At 46.3% G+C, this 18,813-nt stretch overlaps 2 protein-coding genes across 3 annotated transcripts; both read right to left on the minus strand.

Annotated features, from left to right (window-relative positions):
- Positions 1-148: 148 nt before the first annotated feature.
- Positions 149-10,502, minus strand: saga (S-antigen; retina and pineal gland (arrestin) a). Of its 2 annotated transcripts, none has more exons than XM_077555986.1 (16): positions 10,411-10,502; positions 10,272-10,323; positions 9,985-10,045; positions 9,537-9,581; positions 9,275-9,474; positions 9,123-9,182; positions 6,576-6,643; positions 6,384-6,516; positions 6,208-6,292; positions 4,653-4,722; positions 3,945-4,082; positions 3,799-3,876; positions 3,648-3,662; positions 1,223-1,290; positions 1,119-1,128; positions 149-510 (listed from the first exon to the last, which is right to left on the minus strand). In XM_077555986.1, the coding sequence occupies exons 2-16, from the start codon at positions 10,317-10,319 to the stop codon at positions 384-386; spliced, it is 1,206 nt and encodes a 401-aa protein (XP_077412112.1). In that variant the 5' UTR covers positions 10,320-10,323; positions 10,411-10,502; the 3' UTR covers positions 149-383. The 2 variants fall into 2 exon arrangements, with proteins under 2 accessions (XP_077412112.1, XP_077412113.1); XM_077555987.1 differs by having other exon boundaries at positions 9,537-9,625; positions 10,411-10,447.
- A 1,523-nt stretch (positions 10,503-12,025) lies between these two features.
- cldn15la (claudin 15-like a) lies at positions 12,026-16,374 on the minus strand. Its single transcript, XM_077555989.1, has 5 exons — positions 16,047-16,374; positions 14,379-14,543; positions 13,976-14,057; positions 13,797-13,910; positions 12,026-12,158 (listed from the first exon to the last, which is right to left on the minus strand). The coding sequence occupies exons 1-5, from the start codon at positions 16,261-16,263 to the stop codon at positions 12,110-12,112; spliced, it is 627 nt and encodes a 208-aa protein (XP_077412115.1). The 5' UTR covers positions 16,264-16,374; the 3' UTR covers positions 12,026-12,109.
- Between the last annotated feature and the right edge of the window lie 2,439 nt (positions 16,375-18,813).

An 18,813-nucleotide genomic window follows, 5' to 3' on the forward strand; every position in this document is an offset into this window, starting at 1 on the left:
TCTCAAACACGCATGTCTCCGGTTCTCGAGGGCCGGTGGCAGGCAACTGCCAACTAAAGGAACCAGCGATTCCACCTCCAGCCACAGGGTGATGCAGAACCGCTTCTAGCTGCCTTGATGATGTAATCATTCAAGTCGAAGAACAGTCTTCAATCCGACACTGTCATGTGTCTAAGTTCTTTATTGGGCATATCAAACGTGACTTACAAATGCAAAATTCAGCTGACTTCAGCTATCATCACAGTTTACATGCTAGCGGCATGTCAATAATTATAATGCTTGAGCGTGAGAATGACAACAAATTGTTTTTTTTTTATTATTGTTGCACATGCTAATTAGCAGCTACTGTGGCTAACTCAACACAAAACTCCAAGCAGCCTTTTTTAGTTTTCTTTGGGTGCCATGTCGTCGCCGCCCGACACATTCCCTTCCTCGTCGTCGTCGTCGCCGATCATGCCTCGAAGGTACGATCGCTTAAACTCCTGGAACACAAGCTCCTCCTCCATTTCGCTTAACACACAACCCGGCATACTCAATAAGCACTTGAGCAACAACGGCAAATGACTTACTGGAAATAACATGTTGACACAAATGCTAAACTAGTTTCTAGCATTAGCATATTAGCATGAGCATCAAGCTAATTATTGCCCCTTGTGGCCTTTAGCACAAACCCTGACACTATTTGGCATTAGCACTTTTGCACCAAGGTGAAACGGCGTATTAGCATCAACATGTTGGCATAAAACCTTTCTTTCTTTTAGCCTACTACTAAAAGTAGCAATCTTGGCCATTAGCATGTTAGCACCAATGTCAACCTGTATGCTAGTACAAGCATCTAATAGCATGTTAGTAGCCCAGTTGATTTGCTTTAGCACATTAGCACTGATGTCAAGCTGCCTGTTGTCATCAAAAGAAAACATGAACTTCCCCGTTAGCATTAGCACCAACATCAAATTGCTCATTAGCTTTAGCATGTTTACACAAATGACAAACTACACGTTGCATTGAACACAAACTCTGAACTATGTGTTAGCATAAATGTCGCAAGTATTGATTTGGAATTTAATTGACAAAGCAAAAAACACACGCACACAAAAACATACACAAAAACGAGTCACCTTTCCTTGACTTGTGGCAAGAACAAGAAGACGAAAAGAAGAGTTAATGAGATTTGTGGAATGTTTGTTGACGTCTTCAAGAAGATGAGGAGCGTGATCCTCACCTGTGTCAGGTTTAGGGTGCATCAGTTTGAAGGGAAGCTCCAAGGACACTTCACTGTCACACAAACAACTTTGAAAACAAACACACAACACCTCATCGATGCTAAATGCTACATGGCGGCTGTCAGTCAGACTTGTCAGAACGATTAGCCGACGAGTGGACTTCACGACACCACGTCAACGTTTATAGCTTGAAGTCCGCCAAGCGCTAATCGCTTGTCTGCCGCCGACGCTGTGGAGCCGCAAAATGTCCGGCAGGCGACAACAGACTTCATACGTCTACGCGGGTGAAAATATGCTGTTGGTGGACGACAACAGCGGTTAGCCTCGCTAGCTTAGCATGCTAGGCGGGTGTTGTCTGTAAGCTGATGCGTCCATAGCGCGGATTTATATATGGACGGACTCACAATTGCACCCTTGCGGCCTGAAGCCAAACGGCAGCCGTTTTACGTTGCCACTGTTACTGACAACTTCTGCAAAGTGCGTGTTTGACACTTGGATCCCTGCGTGGAATCATGAGAGCCTCTCAAAGAAGGAACTTCCCTTTTTTTTTCCTGCCGGTCTTTGCCTTCATTTCAGTGTTGATGCTTCTGACAACATAATGCAGACCAATCGTTCTTGGCTGCGTTCAGACTGCAGGCATATCTGATTCCAATCACAATCCTCTTCAAATTGGATTTTTAGGGCAGACGGTCCACACTGTTTTTAGCAAGTGTCCAAATCCGATCTGGCCCTGTTCAGACTGAGCCACATTATTGACCCATCTGACAGGTTGCTGTAGCAACAAAGTCTTTTTTGGGGGAGAGAGAGAGAGAAAGAGAGAGAGCTCAGCATTATTCATTCGGCAGCCTTCCCGAGTCAACATGTCATCATCATCGCTCTCTTTTTTTTCTTTTTTTTGCCTGTGTGTGTCATAAATCCCAGACCCTTCACCTTAACCGTATACAAAGAGGCTCTTTGAGAGAGTCTTGAAGTTGTCAGGAGACCAGAGGAAGGATCAAAGGAAAGAAAGATGAAACCAAGTGAAATCCAGCACCAACCAGACACCACCTGCCACCCACAAAGTTACAAAACCAGAATCTAAATTCCAACAAATTAGGGAGACCTCAAGAAACCAGAAGAAAGACTAAAGGAAGGAAGCAAGGATAGATGAAGCCGAGTGAGATCCACAAACGCCAGCCTCCACTGATTCAGCGGCCAGTAGGAGAAGCAAATTCTGTTTGAGTTTCAGTCGATGCTGCTGTGGTGGATCTGGCAACCTCCACCAAAGAGGGGAGGGCTCGTCCACCTCGGCCCGACAAGGTAGCAACGGCGTCTAACAGCGGCACGGCCTGGCGCCTGGAGTGTCTGACGTCATATAATTGTGCTGTCGTTTCCTCACAAGCGTATTACGCACTTTTTTTTATTTTAACGACCATACATTATGTCTCTGGCTATGACTGGGCAGTAATTTGCTGTTTTTGCTTGCGCATGTGAAAAACTGAAGGGCTAGCGGAGCCATCCGGGTGTTTGACCGCGAGGAACCGGGCAGGTGGAACCGAAGCGATACTGACGTGACGGACAGTCAAACCCGATCTGTGTGTTTGTGGTTGTTCCGACTGAGACGCTTCCTGTCCAAATCGGATACGAAACGACCTCCCGAATGCGGTTTCAATCGGGCCTGCAAAAATGCGATTTCATGTGCTTTGTGACTGTTCAGACTACAAAAGAGACATCCGCTTTCAGTCGGGACGGGCTCAAAATCGGATTTTGTCTGGCAGGCTGAACGAGTGTTCATTTGGACAACGAAAACGAAACAAAAACGATTCTGTCGACGAAAACTAGGCTAGACTGGACTAAAACCATCATTAACTGGGATTAAATCAGTCGGCCTTTTGGTGGACAAAAGAGACGAGACGAAGATGTACTTCACTTCATAAAAACTGGACTCAAATCTACGGACGTTTTAGTTCATGACTAAAAACGAGAGGAAAATGTGTTTGTCAAATCTTGTCTCTGCCAATCTGCCACTGTGACAGTGTCACATGACAGTGTCACGTGACACTGTCATGTGACACGTCCCCTTTTAAATCGGCAGTCAGCGAGTGCAACATGCACAAACGTGGGACAGACCGACCGTGAAAGGTTAAAAAAAAAAAGTCAATTCTATAGTGAGCTAAGCAGTCAGCCACGGACGGCGCTGCTGACTAAACATAGATGAACAAAATGAGCTTTTCTTGGACTAAAACAAAGAGTAAAATGCTAGATTTATAGTCGACTAAAAAAAGGGCATGAGGTCGACGAACTATGATAAAAACTAACGAGCATCATTGAAACTGGACTAAAACTGAGACAAAACTTAAAAATGGCAATGCAAGATGGCTGCCATTGGCTTCAAGCAGCATTGTTGGTCCAGAGTCGGGTGTGTCAGCAAGCGTGTATACGCACCTTGAGCTCATCAGGCTGCCACATTGTAGAAAGGAGAGAAGAATTAAGGTGAAAAATGAGACCTTTAAAGATTTCCACTTTGCGGAAAACAAAACAAAGTAGCGCTCTTGCTCGTGTCTTTTGAGTTTTGTGAGTTTTGTGAGTTAATCACCCTCCGATGATGAGCTTGACCGTCACCCTGTAGGACACCATGAGGCCGAGAACCTCCTTCAGGACGCCCGGCTTGATGCTGGAACATTAGCATTAGCATTAGCATTAGCATCAGAAGCTCAATGCGATTTGTCGTCTCTCGCTCACGTGCTGGATGACGCCAAGTTGGTGTCTTCGTGCTTGAGTTTCCCGTCCAGGGCGATGCCCCGCCTCTCCCGGTTGTTGGCCAGCAGGGGGAGCAGCAGGATGTCTTTTTGGAGCGTCTTGCCCGCAGACACCGTTTCCCTGAACGACAAACTTGCTCAAAGGCTAAACTAGTTCTAAGCCTTCATTTGAAATCCGATCTCAGTTTGAAACCCTAACCCTAGATTTAACCCATACTTTAAAACCCTACTTTCAAACCCTGAATTGAAACCCTACTTCCAAACCCTAATCCTAGTTTAAAACCCTACGTGCAGGAGTTTGAAAGCCTAAACATAGCAACAAACCTTACTTTAAAAAAAAATGAAAAGCCTAACTTATTTAAAACCGCACCTTGAAACACTAACGGGAGTTTAGAACCCTAACCTTAGCTTCAAACCTTACTTTAAAAACTACCAATTAAAACCCTACCGTGAAACCTTAACAGGAGTTCAAAACCCCACTTTGGAAGCCTACCTTAAAACTCCAATCCAAGTTTGAAGCCCTGCCACTGGTTTGAAAACCTCGTTTGAAAGCCTATTTTGAAAACCTAATTCTCAAAACCCTGATTTGAAAGTTGAACCCCAGTTTGAAATGTTAACCCTGGTTTGGAAAGCCTCGCCTCGGTTTGAAAAACAAACTTGGCCTGCTCATGTCAGCACGCCGGCTTCTCACCCTTCTTCGATGGCGACGCATTTGACGTAGCTGTCGTTGGAGTACAGCACCACCGTGGCCACCTGGTCCACTGCGGACAACAACATCGACACTAAAGCTACTGCATGATGCATTCGACAAGTGGCAAGTAAGCAGCTGTGGGTTAGCTGGACACAATGCAGTGTGTTGGTTGCCGGGCAGAATACGACCTTGTCGTTTCCTTGAGACAGCGTCCATATTGCTTTGGGTCATTTTGCCTCCCAGAAAAAAAAAAAAGCATTTTGAAACCCCACCACCTCCAATTTCAGTGAAATTTGGTGTAATTCGTTGACTCGAAAGCCAACATCTCAAATCCCAGTTTGATACGATCAACGCTTGCTGACTTTTTTGTCAAAATGGCCGTCGACTGCGAATTTCAAAATGACGGGTCTTAAAAAAAAAAAAAAAAAAGAAGAATCTCTGGAAAGGCAAAATCATAAGGGATCCAATTTGTTGCATTTGCTTTTGCTTTCCAACAGTACAGTTTTGTGAAGATTGACCCAGTAGTTCCGCTAATTGAAGATTTCAAATAAAGCCACGCCCCTTTTTGCCCAAAAATGCCAGAATCCAGTGGGCCGTAGCTCCCGAACCCCTGCAACCAGTGACCTCAAATTTTAAATGTAGTGTTGTTCCATCACTATCAACAAGTGTACCAAGTTTCATTCAAATCTAAATCTGATTGGTTAAGATTTTCAGATTTTTGTGGGGAATGATTTGGCATGGAACGACGCTGTGACACCACCACGAAGTTGGATACTTAAAAAATAGGTCAACTGAAAATGTCTGCCTCAAAGGTACGCCGGAATCGTGTTTGTGGCGCCGCCCATATTTCTGCACGGACCTTTTTTGCAGACACGCATTGGACAGGAAGTTTTTGAGCTGACTTTTTTTTTAAAGCATGATTACGTGTAACATACACGTCATGATGTTTGTGTGAAGCGTGAACTAAATCGTAGTTAGTGTTTGTTAACCTTAAATGGTAACCCCTAGCGTGCTAATGCTAATATTAAATTATTTTAAAAAGCGCACTAATGCTAACCACAATTTGCTAACCATTTAGCATTTGGAAGTTAGCTTGTGGGCTAATGGCTAATGATTAGCCAGAAATTAGAATTAACAGCTGTTTGGGAGTTAGCGTGCAGGCTAAGTTAGCCCGTGAGCTAACCGCTAGCTCACGAATGAGCGGGTATTTGGGAGTTAGCGTGCGCGTTAACGGTTAGCTCACAAGTTTTTTATTACAAAAAATTTTGACCCCAACTTTTTCTTTTTTTTCTGCTTCAAACATCGGTTATCGGCCTTCTTGACTACCGATAATCGGTATTGGTGGATCTTATCTGATCTTATCTTATCTTATTGGTATCGGTCCTGAAAAAAGCATATCGGTCTATCTCTCATAATTAGTAGTTATATCCCCTCAGTTGAACTCCCATTCAAACCTGAGTTGATCAACAACGAAAAGAAAAATGCGTTATGTCGGCGTGCTATGATGTCACGGCACAATGCAAGCGGCGCGCGTCACGAAACAAGAAGAAGGTACCAGAGACGACCACGTTCTTGACATTCTTGCTGGAGTTGTTGACCACGTTGAGGTGCAGCCTCATGGTCTCGCCGTGGTAGAAAATCTGCAGATGGAAAGCAGGAGGAAGTCAACCGGAGCGTGCAACGCGGCCGTGGCAACGGGCCTGCTGGTACCGGGCCACGCCCCCCTCCCACCTCTTTGTCCAGCCGGGCCGTCACGTGTAGCGGCTTGTCCGACACGGGGAAGTCCCGCGAGATTTCCACAGGGGCGCCCTCCTCAGTCTCGGGGGCGTACTGCACCTTTCTGATCATCAGCTTGACCGAGCTCCTGGAGGACAAAGTCCACGTGAGATGGGGCCCGACAGAATCGGCGCCGGCTGACCTTACCGTTTGCGGATTTTGCCGTCCTGACTCTCGGCACTGAATGCTTTCACCTCAAACTCCACCGCGCATTGCTGAGGGGACGAGACGCAAGGCGTTGTGGGATGCCACGTGGTGGCGGACATGCACACGCAGACGAGCCACCAAACTCAAAACCCTGACCCTGTTTTGAAACCTTAAATGGATACTTGAGAACCCAAGCCTAGTTGTAAGCCTTCATTTGAAATCCTAATCGTAGTTTTAAACCCTAACCCAAGTTTAAATCTCTACGCCTTAACACTATTTTGAACCCTTATTTGAAACCCTAACCCAATAGTTTGAAACCTCAATTTGTAGCCCTAACTCTAGTTTGAAACACTAATTCCAAAAGCTAAGCCTACTTTTAAACCCTAATTCAAACTTGAACCCCTGTTTGAAAACCCTAACCCAACTTTGAAACTCTAGCATGAAACCCTAACCCTAGCGTTAAACCCTAATTTGGAGCCCTACCCCATTTGGAAACACAACTTTGAAACCCAAAACTTTCTATGAAATCGTCATCCTAGATTGAATTCCTTGATTGAAACCCTAATTTTAAACCCTACGCATAGTTTGAATCCTTAAATGGAAACGCGACTCCTAGTTTGAAACCCTAACCCTCATCTTAAAGTGACAATGTGTCATTTTTAGCACCATCTAGTGGTGAACTAATAATTCATTTAATTTAAATACAAATTTAACTCTTTCACTGCCACTGACGTTTAAAGACGTCAAGTAAAAACCTACGGAGGGCTGCCAATGACGTCAAAAGACGTCATCCAATTTTTTAAATTATTTTTATTTTTTTAAACGGGTGGAGGGAAGCTTTCCGCATCTGTGGTGAAAGTTTCAATTAGGTCTGTTGTGCCTAAGGACTATTTTTGGCCCCTAGAGGGCAGCGATGACTGTCTTTTGACAAGATCGGGTGGGCGTCAGTAGAGGCGGAGCTAGAGTGTCGAGCAGGAGATCAGAATGGAAAACAAAGGAAAAATGGCGACCGGTTGCGAGCAGCTCACGCCCGAGCCGTTTTTTTCAAAGACCAAAAGCATCGACCAACGCTAAAAGAGCACATTGATGACGACGATGATCATCATCGATGATGATGATGGTGAATCCGAGCTTGACGGCGAAATTGGAACCGCTGACGCGGCGGCTATGACGGTGTCTTAACGCGGAGCGCAACCGAGCACGCACAGGCGGACGTTCGATCGGACGACGGAGAGTGCCCCGAGTCCGATGCATATTCATCGGAGGAAGTGTGTACAGTCTGCTACTTGCTTTTGATTCCCCGGAAAAAAAGCCCGTCAAGAAAGTGTAACGTTTGCACGCAAAACGGACAAAGTGAAAGTGAAACTATAATCTGTTGTGCGAGTCCAGCGGCGTCTCCTTGCACGCAGGAGAGCGTTACAAAAAGAAAAACTGTATTTGAAACATCCACATAATTGTAAGTAGTACCACAGTTGCACACATTTGTAAATAGTTTGCCAAATTGTTTTGTCAAATTGTTACACTGTTGAATGGAAATAAACGTATTTTGCAAACTAAAAACACTTTTTCATTGTTGGTGAAAGCGTTTTACAGAAGTAAAGCACTATTTAGGTGTTTGTGGCATCATTCATGGACAAAAAGAAGTGTACAATTCACTAGAGTGCATGAAATAACATCGTTTCACAAAAAGCTCTTTTTCTCCGTTTTTGTTTCAAAACAGAGAATTTCGGTGAAAGTAACCATTTTCTATTGTTGATTACTGAAGAACGGAATAAGGTAGAAACAAACTTTTTTTTCTGATGAAAGCTGAGAGTCCAATCTTTCATTTGGTAGTATGTGTGTTTCCATAGTCCAAACACAACATTTTCTGTGGACCTTGAAAGATCAGTCAAAATGCTTAAATCGGCTGGCACTGGCGACGTCCCGTTTCTGAAAACGTCTGGCAGTCAAAGAGTTAAGCATGAACGTTTTTTTTTTTAATATATATGTATTATCGTAGGTGTAGTAATGACTAATTATATTACATGGTTGTAGTCTCACTTTACAAGCGGCTGACATGTTTCGCCGCCATTTTCCTGCTACGGATGCCGAACGTCGTTCGCCCTGGCGGTGCCTGGATTGGACGTCTGAGCCAATGGGTCGAGCGCTTCGTACCTTCTGATTGCTTCGGGCTCCCGTCACTTGACACCTTCTGCTTTGCTCTTGCAAGCTTTTACTTCTTTTTATTTACTAGCTTCTCCCGCTAGCCGCTCTTGTTGGAAACTCCGGCCTATGGCTCCAACTAACTCCCGCTAGCAGCTCTTATGAGTTGCTTCGGCTAATTCCGGCTCACTCGGCGAGAATTGGTGGTCGGCTCGCAAAGTGTCGCCGTAGTTTGCGTACTTTGAAATACGTGCGCTTCGGCTGCATGACACGATATAGCGACATCTATTACACACTGTCACTTTAAAGCCCGCTCGGAAAGCCGAAACGGGCCTCGAAAACACTTAACTTGACTCGCCACACTTGCACTCGCACACGCACAGTCAGAACCGGCGGCGGCGTCACCTTGCCGACGTCGTGCGGCGCCGGCTGCATGGCCACCGAACACGGCAGGTTGTGGGGAAACTGCGAGGAAAGCAGACAGGACAGGACGCGTGTGGCTTGGCGCCAACGGTTCGAGACGATGCCGGCGCCAACGCCGGCGCCAACGCGCGTACCTCGAAGAAGAAGGGGTACGCGTCGTCGCCCAGCTTGCGCAGCAGCTTGGCCTGCGTGCGCGTGTGGACGCCCTGCTCGCGGTCCTGCAGGGGCGGGTACACCTGCCGCGTGGACAGGTAGAGCTCGCGGCGGAAGGCCACGCCCATCACGTCCATGTCGTCGCGGCCGTAGCGGAAGGTGCACGACAGCGTGACGAACACTAGGGGGCGCCAGACAGCGCGGTCACTACCGGAGGGCGGCGGGTGCGGCCGACGGGCTCACCTTTCCTCCCCTGAAGGGCCTCGCGGTCGATGGCGATGACGCCGTCTAGGAGGGCGACCGCACAGGCGGGTTAGCGTTGCCGACGCTGCCTGGATAGGCGGAAAGGCGGCTAAGTCGCTCGGCGGCTAGACAGCTCATTAGATAGGTGGCTAGTTGGCAAGGTTTATCGGCAGCTCAGTGTTGAAATAGCGAGGTAGCAAGCTAGCAAGGCGGCTAGGCAGCTATGTGGCTAGGCTGCTATGTGGCTAGGCGGCTATGTGGCTAGGCGGCTATGTAGTTAAGCAGTTAGTGGCCATGTGGCTAGGCAGTATGGTAGCTATGTAGCTTGGGCTATCTGGCAAGGTGGCCATTTTGCTAGGCGGCATTGTAGCTATGTGGCGAGGTGGCTAGGGGTCTGTGCTGTGAGGTGTGGAGGCGGCTCGGTGCATCAGTGGCAAAGTGGCCTCACCTACTGGATCCACAGAGTCCACGCGGTCCACAAAGTCCCGCCTCCCCATGTACACGCCCACCTGAAGAGCACCACACCAGAATGATGACATCATCCAGCCAGCCAGTCATTCATTCATTCATCATCACCATCAACCCCTCCATCATGCATCTGCCATTCATTCATCTGTTGGTCGTCCATCCAAGCACGCGTGACCGTGACGACGCGTTTGCCGTGTTATCGATCAGCGCGAAGATGATGATGATGATGATGATGGTGATGATGTTAGCACATTAGCATGAACTGACCGACTTGTCCTTGCAGATCTTCTTGAAGACGACATTCTTGGGGCTCATGATGCTGCCAAGCGACAAGACAAACAGGAAGTGGTCACCGTGCCTGTGGGTGTTGCCGCGGCAACGCCGCCGAGACGCCCGCGCAACTCACCTGCGGCAAGACGATGATGAAGATGAGAACGAGTGTGACGACGTAGGCGGGCGTCGTCTCTATATGTCAACGACGGACGGTCGTCACGGCTCCCTTCTTGGAAACGGCCAATCGGAAGCTTCCGTTTTGCTGGACCCGCCCCCCCCCCCCATGGCCACGCCCACTGCAGCTCACTCAAATCAACCGCTGAGAGGATTGAAAAGTCTGCTGACCGCGTCAGCACAACCGCGCAGATTAGGTTGTGTGTGTGTGTGTGTGCGTTTTTTCCAGGTTTAACTACCATTGTGGGGACCAACTTGGTATAGTGGGGCCATTTTGGTGGTCCTCACATGTTCAGACCTCTTTTTGAGGGTCAACATTTGGTTTTAGAGATTATGTTTGAATTGGGTTATGGTTGAGGTTCGGGTAGGGAATGGGGGTAGCCAATCATTTGTGATGGTTGGAGTTAGGGGGAGGGGCTAGCAAATGCATCACGTCGATGAGACGTCCCCACGATGATACAAAGACAAGTGTGTGTTTGCATATCATGCCAGTCCAATTTATGAGCGGTGTGAAAGTCGAGGTTGTCGTCTCATCTTGGGATGTTTTTGCTCCTCCTGCTCGTGTTTTTGTGGTTGGCTTTTCGCTGGCAGTCGGGGTCGCACGTTTTCACATGCCGTCCCCTGCGCGGGTGGCCGAGAAAGTACAAGTAGAAGAGTAGAGACTCATTTGAATAGATGAGACCTTTTTCCACGTTGAGCACATGACACTCCACAGCGGTGTCCTGGACGGATCTTTCTGCAGTCCTCCCGCTTGTTATTTTCAGTATCGCGAGCATTCGAAATCAACGAAGCGCTGAAAGTTCCCATCGGAACTTTACAACTGCTGCCGAAAACCGGGGAGCCCAAAACAAGGCCGTTGGCGTGCATTTGGAACGCGACATTTTCAAATTTGTAGCTACTTTTTGGTAATGAAACTTAAAATGTTTGCTTTTGACGTATTTGCATCTAAAAGTGTTGATCGTGAGCTTCAATTCATTCTCAGGCCGCTTTTGGAACATGAAACATCAAACGGAGCCATTTCAAAGTTGAGGAACTTCAAATTGGAATATTTCATAATGAAACTTGTTAAATATGATTTTGTTCAAATATTTGCAATGAAAGCGGCTCATGTTTATTTGGGCTGTCAAAGCATCACATTTTTTAATCAGATGAATGACATCTAAGAATTTTGATTCTTCGTGATTAATGGCTTCATTAAAAAGGCTTTTGTTTTTTTCATTAAATATAGCCCGGGTCAAATTGAGTCGGAAATGATTGCTGTTCTTGAGAAACCAATCCAACGGGATTTGGATCCCCCCCAACTCTTTCTTCTTTCTTCTTTGTTTGTTGCGACGATGACTTGATTGTCACCGAGGACTTGGAAAGGTTCCGGGTGCGAGTTTTCAGCGCAGGCCGCACGCGTGCCAGGATGTAATCTGCTTTTGTGCCTGTCAGCAGCTGGCCTGGATTACGTCCTGCGTCGTCGTCAGCGTGATTACTCACACCGGATTACAACAAAAGTACACACACAGTGAAAGAGATGTTTTGAAAAGACAAAATTTTCTTTTATTACCATTTTATTTTCACTTCAAGCGCGTGCGTGTGTGTGTGTGTGTGTGTGTGTGTGTGTGTGTGTGTGTGTGTGTGCGTGCGTGCGTGCGTGCGTGCGTGCGCACGCGTCAGACGTAAGCTCTGGCCGTCTCCGACGTGGGCGGGGCCTTGTAAACACTGAAACACAGCAAACAAACAGCGTGAGGATAAAGAAAACCTCACTCGTTCTTGAAGCCAAACTTTCAAACCCGTTTTCATTTGAAAACGTAGACAACTTGATCCAGTTTGAAAACCACAAATCAAAAGATTAAAAAGGTCTTCTTTTGAAACCCAACCCAATTTTAATCCTCGGGTCAATTGAGAAATAGCAACTGAGCAGCTTTACATTGAACTCATTTACGGCTATAAACATAAAAAATTCATTTGAACTATTTTTTTTAGAACAGATCCAAAAAAAAAATATTAATCGTGAGTTAACAAGTGAAGTCAAGCGATTAATTACTATTTAAAAAAATGAACCTCCTGTCGCACCAAATTTTTTATAATCTTTTTTTTTTATGAACTTATGGCAGTGAATGAGTTAAAAGAGAATAAAAAGTATAAATGAATATATACTCAATATAAAAACATGCAATGTAAATACATAATATCAATAAAGTGAGTCAATGAGTAGGATAAAGTGGCAACAATATGCATATTTCATATACAGTATATATTAAGAAGAAGATCTGCAGGCGTATTAAAAAGCAAAATTGCTTTGGGGACAAAAGTGGCTCTTCTTCTCTCTGTCCTGCAGGCAACGCAGCAAAGGCGCCACCTAGAGGGCGAGCCACTGAAATGCGGGCTGAAGTACGTGAGAGGGGTCATTGATGGTTGCTTAAAAAACGTGTTCGAACCAACGACCCCGGAGCACGCGGATGCAGTGTGCTGCGGTCTGTTTCTGTTCTGGAGGCTGAAGGAATCAAGCCAGCAGGTTATGGCGAAGGTCGCGATGCTTTGGAGGAAAGGTCATCGCCATGCGTGCGCTCACTTCAAAGGAATTGAGTTTCCTGAGGAGGTGCGGCCGCTGATGACTCCTCCTCCTCCTCCTCCTCCTCCTCCTCCTCAACAATAGTGGCCAAGTTCAAACCTTGAGCCTTATTTTGAAACTTTGAAATCCTAACCCTTGTTTGAAACCCTCATTTGAAGACACGCCCCTCATTTGGAACCTCAACCTTAGCATGAAAGCCTACACAGAAAACCTACACCAAGTTTGAAGGCCGAACTCTAGTTTTGAATCCTAAATTGAAGCACGACGACCGCCAATGCAAAATCCGAATTAAAAACCCCAGTTGGAAAATCTCATTTGTAAACCCCTAGTTTGAAGCCACAACCCTACTTTGAAACCCTAATTTGAAACCCTAACCTTGTTTGAAGCCCTAAGCCTAATTTTAAATCGTAAATTGAAGCCCACCTGGAAGTCTAAACCTTGTTAGAAAACCTCATTTGAAGCACTAACCCTAGTTTCAAACCCTAAATTGAACCCAAATGCTAAACCCTCATTTGAAAACAAAATTTGAAACTTACCCCCATCTTGAAACTCTTATTTTGTAACCCACCCTGAGCCAAGTTTTAAATCCTCATTTCAAAACCCCTCCTCCCCCTTGAAGTCTAAACCCTCATTTTAAACCCTACTTTGAAACCCTCATTTCAAACCCTACCCATAGTTTGAAGCCGTAACTGTAGTTTCAACCCCTATTTTGAAGCCCCACCCCAATGGAAAATGCTAACCCCTCCCCCCTTGGAAGCTGGCCGGCGGGCGGGTGTGCGCCGTACCCTTTCTGGACAGCGGGCGACGCCCTCTTGCAGGCAGTGCTCAGCAAGCCGCCCCCCAGTACGGAAAGGCATGCGGCCCCCCAGCCCAAGTAGAGGCCCACGCCCATCTCGAACCTGCAACACGAAAGCCAGCGGTGAGAACGAGTTGTGACTGACGTGCGTGCGTGTGCGCGACTGACTTGACGCCCATGTAGAGCGGGTTGTAGAAGTCCTGCACCACCATGTTGGCGTACCACGACACCGCCGTCAGGCAGCAAACACCTGCGGGCACAAAGCCGGCAAAATGTCACCAAAGACGACAAGGACAATAATCAACACTTTGGAATTGAAATACCAAAAATAAATCAGAATTATCGGGCTGGGTATCGATCAAGCTAGTCATGTGGTTACTAAGCTTTCATATTTCTGTTGTGCTATTTTGATAGTTCGGGCTTCTTCAACTCTTACTAATATTGTTTTAAATGCGACTAAAGCTAGACCAAAACCATTTGGATTTTTTTGTTGACTAAAAAGATGACGTGTCGCAAAAAGAGCAAAAGTGAAATGTCTGCCAAAATCAAGGTTTCTTTGAATGCGTCTAACCGGCCAGGATGCTGAGGACGCCGCCGGTGACGGCCATCTTGGCCTTGGAGGCGTCTCCGGCCGCGCCGATCTTGATGCACTTCAGGCCCAGCAGAGAAACCACCATGGACGCCAGACCCAGCAGCAGAGAAACGATCATGAGGGCTCGGCACGCCTGCACGTGACCTGACGCAAAGCAAAAAAGAAAAAGAAAAAAACACAACCGCCTCAATAATGTCCAAGAGCCAAGAAAAAAAAAAAATCAACCAAGACAGAAGACTAGAAACGAAAACAACATCGACGGCGAAAGAACAAAAATATGGAATGGATCAGATTTCAAGAAATAGAAATGGAGATTGAAAGAGAAAATGGGATTTAAAAAAAAGAGGAAAATGAAGATTAATGGAAGAAAAGAATGGAGGTAAAGGAAGCGAAAAGGAGAAAATCAACATTTGACATCAATCCAGATAACGAAGCACAAAACAAAACGTAAAAGAAACAATTGAGCCAGAAAAGGGGACAGTCGAAGGTTAAAGAGGAAGCGGCACGTGAACGGCAACGCAAAGTGGAGAATGAAGGCAAACAGGAGGTGTTAATGAGGCCAGTTAATGTTTACCCGTCGTCATCATAAAATGGCCGCCGCGCCCTTTTACTACCCGCCAACTGCAGGAAGAAAGCTTGCTCATGCTGATGCTAATGCTAATGCTAATGCTAGCCTTTTCTTCTGGTCGATGCCAACAAATGGGTGGGAAGGAGACAATGAAGGAGTCAGGAGGAAGAAGTTCGCAATGAAGGCCAAAGACAAATTGAAGGCTAAAGACAAATTGAAGGCTAAAGACAAATTGAAGGCTAGCATTGGAGGAGAGCAAAGGCTTAAGAAGGAAACAATGAAGGCCAATAGAAGAAGGAAGGAATGCTGAAGAAGTAGACAGTGAAGGCAAAAAGTAGAAAAGAGCTAACAGACAAAAAGATTGAAGCCTAAAAACCAAACAAATGAAGGCTATAGAAAAAGCGACAGAAGGATAAATGAAGTCCAAAGAAGAATAAAAGTAGGCTAAAGAATTAGGGAAAATATCTCAAGTAAAATGAAGGCTAAAAGTGTGTGTGGGGGGGTGATGAAGGAAAAAAAAGAACTTGAAGGCTTTAGCAGAGTGAGGGCCAAGGAAGGACAAAAAGGAAGGCTTATGAAGATAATGAAGGCTTAAGCAGAAAAGGAGAATGAAGGCAAACTGAAGAAGAAAAAAGGAGAAGAGACGAAGGCCACACTAGAATCAATGAAGGCTAAAAGTGCAAGAGAATGAAAGCAAACCAAGAAGAAATGAAGGCTTAATGAATCCAATTGGAAAGTTGAGGATGAAAAGTGTGAGAACTCGACGGGTTAGTTTCGGTAACGAAGCCAGTTAATGATTGACGCTTATCATCTTTTACGAGCTGCCACGCAAAACAGCACGAAAGGCCGCTAACGCTCGCGCCGCTAACGCTCGCGCCGCTAACGCTCGCGCCGCTAACGCTCGCGCCGCTAACGCTCGCGCCGCTTCTTGCGTGGCAGCAACAACAAAAAACAAAAAAACATTTCATGGTCGCCAACAGTTTTTCTTGTTCAAAGCGTTAAAAGCGAAACGTTCACCGCCTTCGCCGGCAAGTGGCTGCGAAGCGGTTGACTTGCGGCCCGACGGCTCGGCCACCTACCGGGCAGCGACAGCAAGGACTCGAAGTCCCGGCACTCGGCGATGCCGGCGCTGTTCTCGGCGCACGAGTGCCACAGGTTCTCAAACTGCCGCTGCGAGATGATGACGCTGCCCGACACCGTCGAGATCTTCCAGTAGTCGTTGGCCAGCGCCGCGCCCGTCAGCAGCCAGCTCAGCAGGCACATGATGAAGCCCGTCGCCTCCACCGCCGTCGACATCGTCGCCGCCTCAACCGACCCGACCAAAGACAAGAAGGGAAAGACGAGTTTGGATCTCCACCGCCGAGAAGTCTACCAGGAACAATGCAGCTGCTCTCCTGGCGCCGAATGACGACGGCGCGTTGGCGCCGGGAGACTTTGCCCTCTGACGGGGGCCATAAAGTGGCCGGCCCGCCCTCTGACGGGTCTCGCGCAGTATCGATTGCCGCAGAGGCGCCGCACCCTCGGGAGCATCCCGAGCCCTCGGCAGGGGGCCTCACGACCGCTGTTCGTTTCATCAAACAAAAGTCAACACAAACATTTGCATCAACACACACACTGGATTTGCTCCAACAATAATGCTAATCCGACCGCTAACTAATGCTAGCAGACTAACTAGCTCAAAGCATACAGCCACTTCGAGACACTGTAATTGCGTGTGAATCAGGGTTATAACTATTATTATAGTTTTGGAATTTTCATTTGACTTTGTTTTTATTTCATTTTGGGTTTTGGTTTTTTAAATTTAATTGAGTTTTAATTAGTTTTCAGGGTGGTTCTGTTAGTTTTTATTAGTTTTAGTTATTTAAAAAATGCTTTAGTTTAGTTTTACTTAGATTCAGTATTAGGTTGATTTTTTTCAAATGTGTATTTACTTGTGCGCAGAGATGGCAAATCCAGGTCCAGAAAGTTAAAACCCTACCACAGCTTGGCTTTAGCCATGATGCTAGCTAGCTAGCAGGTAAACGAGCACCATGGGAGCTAGCCAGGGAACTAGCTAGCTATCTAGCTAGGCAGCACCAGGGGTTAAAGCCAAACTGTGACAAGAGTTTGACTTTCTGGACCTGGATTTGCCACCTCTGTTTGTGCGCAATATTTAATAAAATGAGAAAAGTAACTCCATTTCTTAGCTAACGCTGCATTCGGTTGTGGCCTCGGAGCGACGTCATCTCAAGGTGCTTCTCTATCGGCTGCTGCTTGATGACGTCACTTATGTGCGACCCTTTCAAACGTCCTTATTCCGGTTCAATAAATCGAATCTAAAATCACATTTAAAATCATCCCCAAAGGCTCATGCATTAAATGAATTACCAATGTAACGACCATTTTGCCACGCTCTAGAAAAACTGCTAAATGAAACCAAGAAAAACAGCAGGCAGGTCTCTGCCTGACCTGAACTAAGGTCTACAGTCTGAGATCTGACAGGAGTGCAGGAACACAAGACTGGCCTAACAATCCAAGGACAATCTGGGATTGAGTCACGGCGAGGCGTCCGGAGAAAGCAAATTCATCCCAAAGCCGGCGCACGACCATATAAGGACGTCCTGCCGAGGGCACCAAACGGCGGCAACGCGGTCGTCATCGGCGACCACAACAACGGCAACCCTTTTGTGCGCGTGTGCCTTTTATAGTTTTACAACCAGCCAGAGTCAATGTTTCGTAACCGGCGCAGGTCAAAGTTCAGCAAGTCACGCAAATGCCGTCACCACAAAACGAAGAAGAACAGCGCGGCGGAGCTCGTCGGGCCGACCGCGACTTGTTTGGAAAAGTCAAATCAACAAAGAAAGAAACGGGAGACAAATTGAGCTGAAGAGGACGTTTGGGAGGCTAAAAAGGGGAAATGAATTCTATAAAGTACACTGGAACACTTTTATGTAAAAGATGACAACATGTTCCCGTTTTTTAATTTGACAGTATTTACATGTATACAGCAATGCATTATGGGTCCAAAACAAAGTACAATCATATGCTGTAAAATACTGTCAATTTGACAGCAACTATGTTTTGGCTTACAGGTCAATGCTGGCAAGATTGTTGGATTTTGGCGGCTAGAAGAAGCAAATAGCGGATCAGATGTTGTCACCGGCGCAAGGACAATATTTTGGCGCCAGGGCAGTCGGCATCGTCCTTACGTCGCATTTCTCCGATAAACAGCCGACGTTCATTCATGCACTCGACAAGCGCGGCACGTTGGCTGGCGGGCACGTCCGCCTCTCGGTGCAGAGGACGTGAGATCGAGTCCGGGCTTCGGCCTTCCCGGCTCGACTTTGTGTGGCTTTTCTCCGGGTGCGACAGTCTCCTCCCACATTCCAAAGACACGCACGGCAGGTTCATTGAACATTCCAAATTGTCCATAAGTGAGATTGTTGGGGTTGTTTGCCTGCGATGACCCTTTTGAGGAATAAGCGGTAAAAAAAAATACAAAATGGATGGATGGATTTTACAACGACACATTATTAGTATGGTGTATTTACAGGAATTTATCAATTATAAATGACGTAGAATTACAAGAAAACTAGTACTTACTTGTCAACTAGATTACAGTTTCAGATATCAGTACTTACAGTTTAACAATATACAATCAAAACACTTGAAGATTACTCATGGAGTCCCCCAAGGGTCTGTGCTAGGCCCCAAATTATTTATATTTTTTATTGATATCTGTTGTGTCTCAAAAATATTCAAAAGTGTCTTATTCGCCAAGACGCAACTTTCTACTGTTCAGGAGAGAACCTGAAGCAGCTTCTGACTACCGTGGGAGAATAAATTGAACACATTAAAAAAATGGTT

The sequence above is a fragment of the Vanacampus margaritifer genome, chromosome 2 (assembly GCF_051991255.1).
Source record: "Vanacampus margaritifer isolate UIUO_Vmar chromosome 2, RoL_Vmar_1.0, whole genome shotgun sequence".
NCBI lineage: Eukaryota > Metazoa > Chordata > Actinopteri > Syngnathiformes > Syngnathidae > Vanacampus > Vanacampus margaritifer.

Coding starts and splice junctions, on each gene's coding strand:
- saga (XM_077555986.1), bottom strand. CDS start 10,319: ATGAGCCCCAAGAATGTCGTCTTCAAGAAGATCTGCAAGGACAAGTCG. Junction 10,046..10,271: donor AGATCTGCAAGGACAAGTCG/GTCAGTTCATGC, acceptor GGTGCTCTTCAG/GTGGGCGTGTACATGGGGAG. Junction 6,644..9,122: donor CGCCGCACGACGTCGGCAAG/GTGACGCCGCCG, acceptor TCGTCCCCTCAG/CAATGCGCGGTGGAGTTTGA.
- cldn15la (XM_077555989.1), bottom strand. CDS start 16,263: ATGTCGACGGCGGTGGAGGCGACGGGCTTCATCATGTGCCTGCTGAGC. Junction 13,911..13,975: donor CCGCTCTACATGGGCGTCAA/GTCAGTCGCGCA, acceptor TTCGTGTTGCAG/GTTCGAGATGGGCGTGGGCC. Junction 12,159..13,796: donor TCGCCCGCTGTCCAGAAAGG/GTACGGCGCACA, acceptor GCTGTGTTTCAG/TGTTTACAAGGCCCCGCCCA.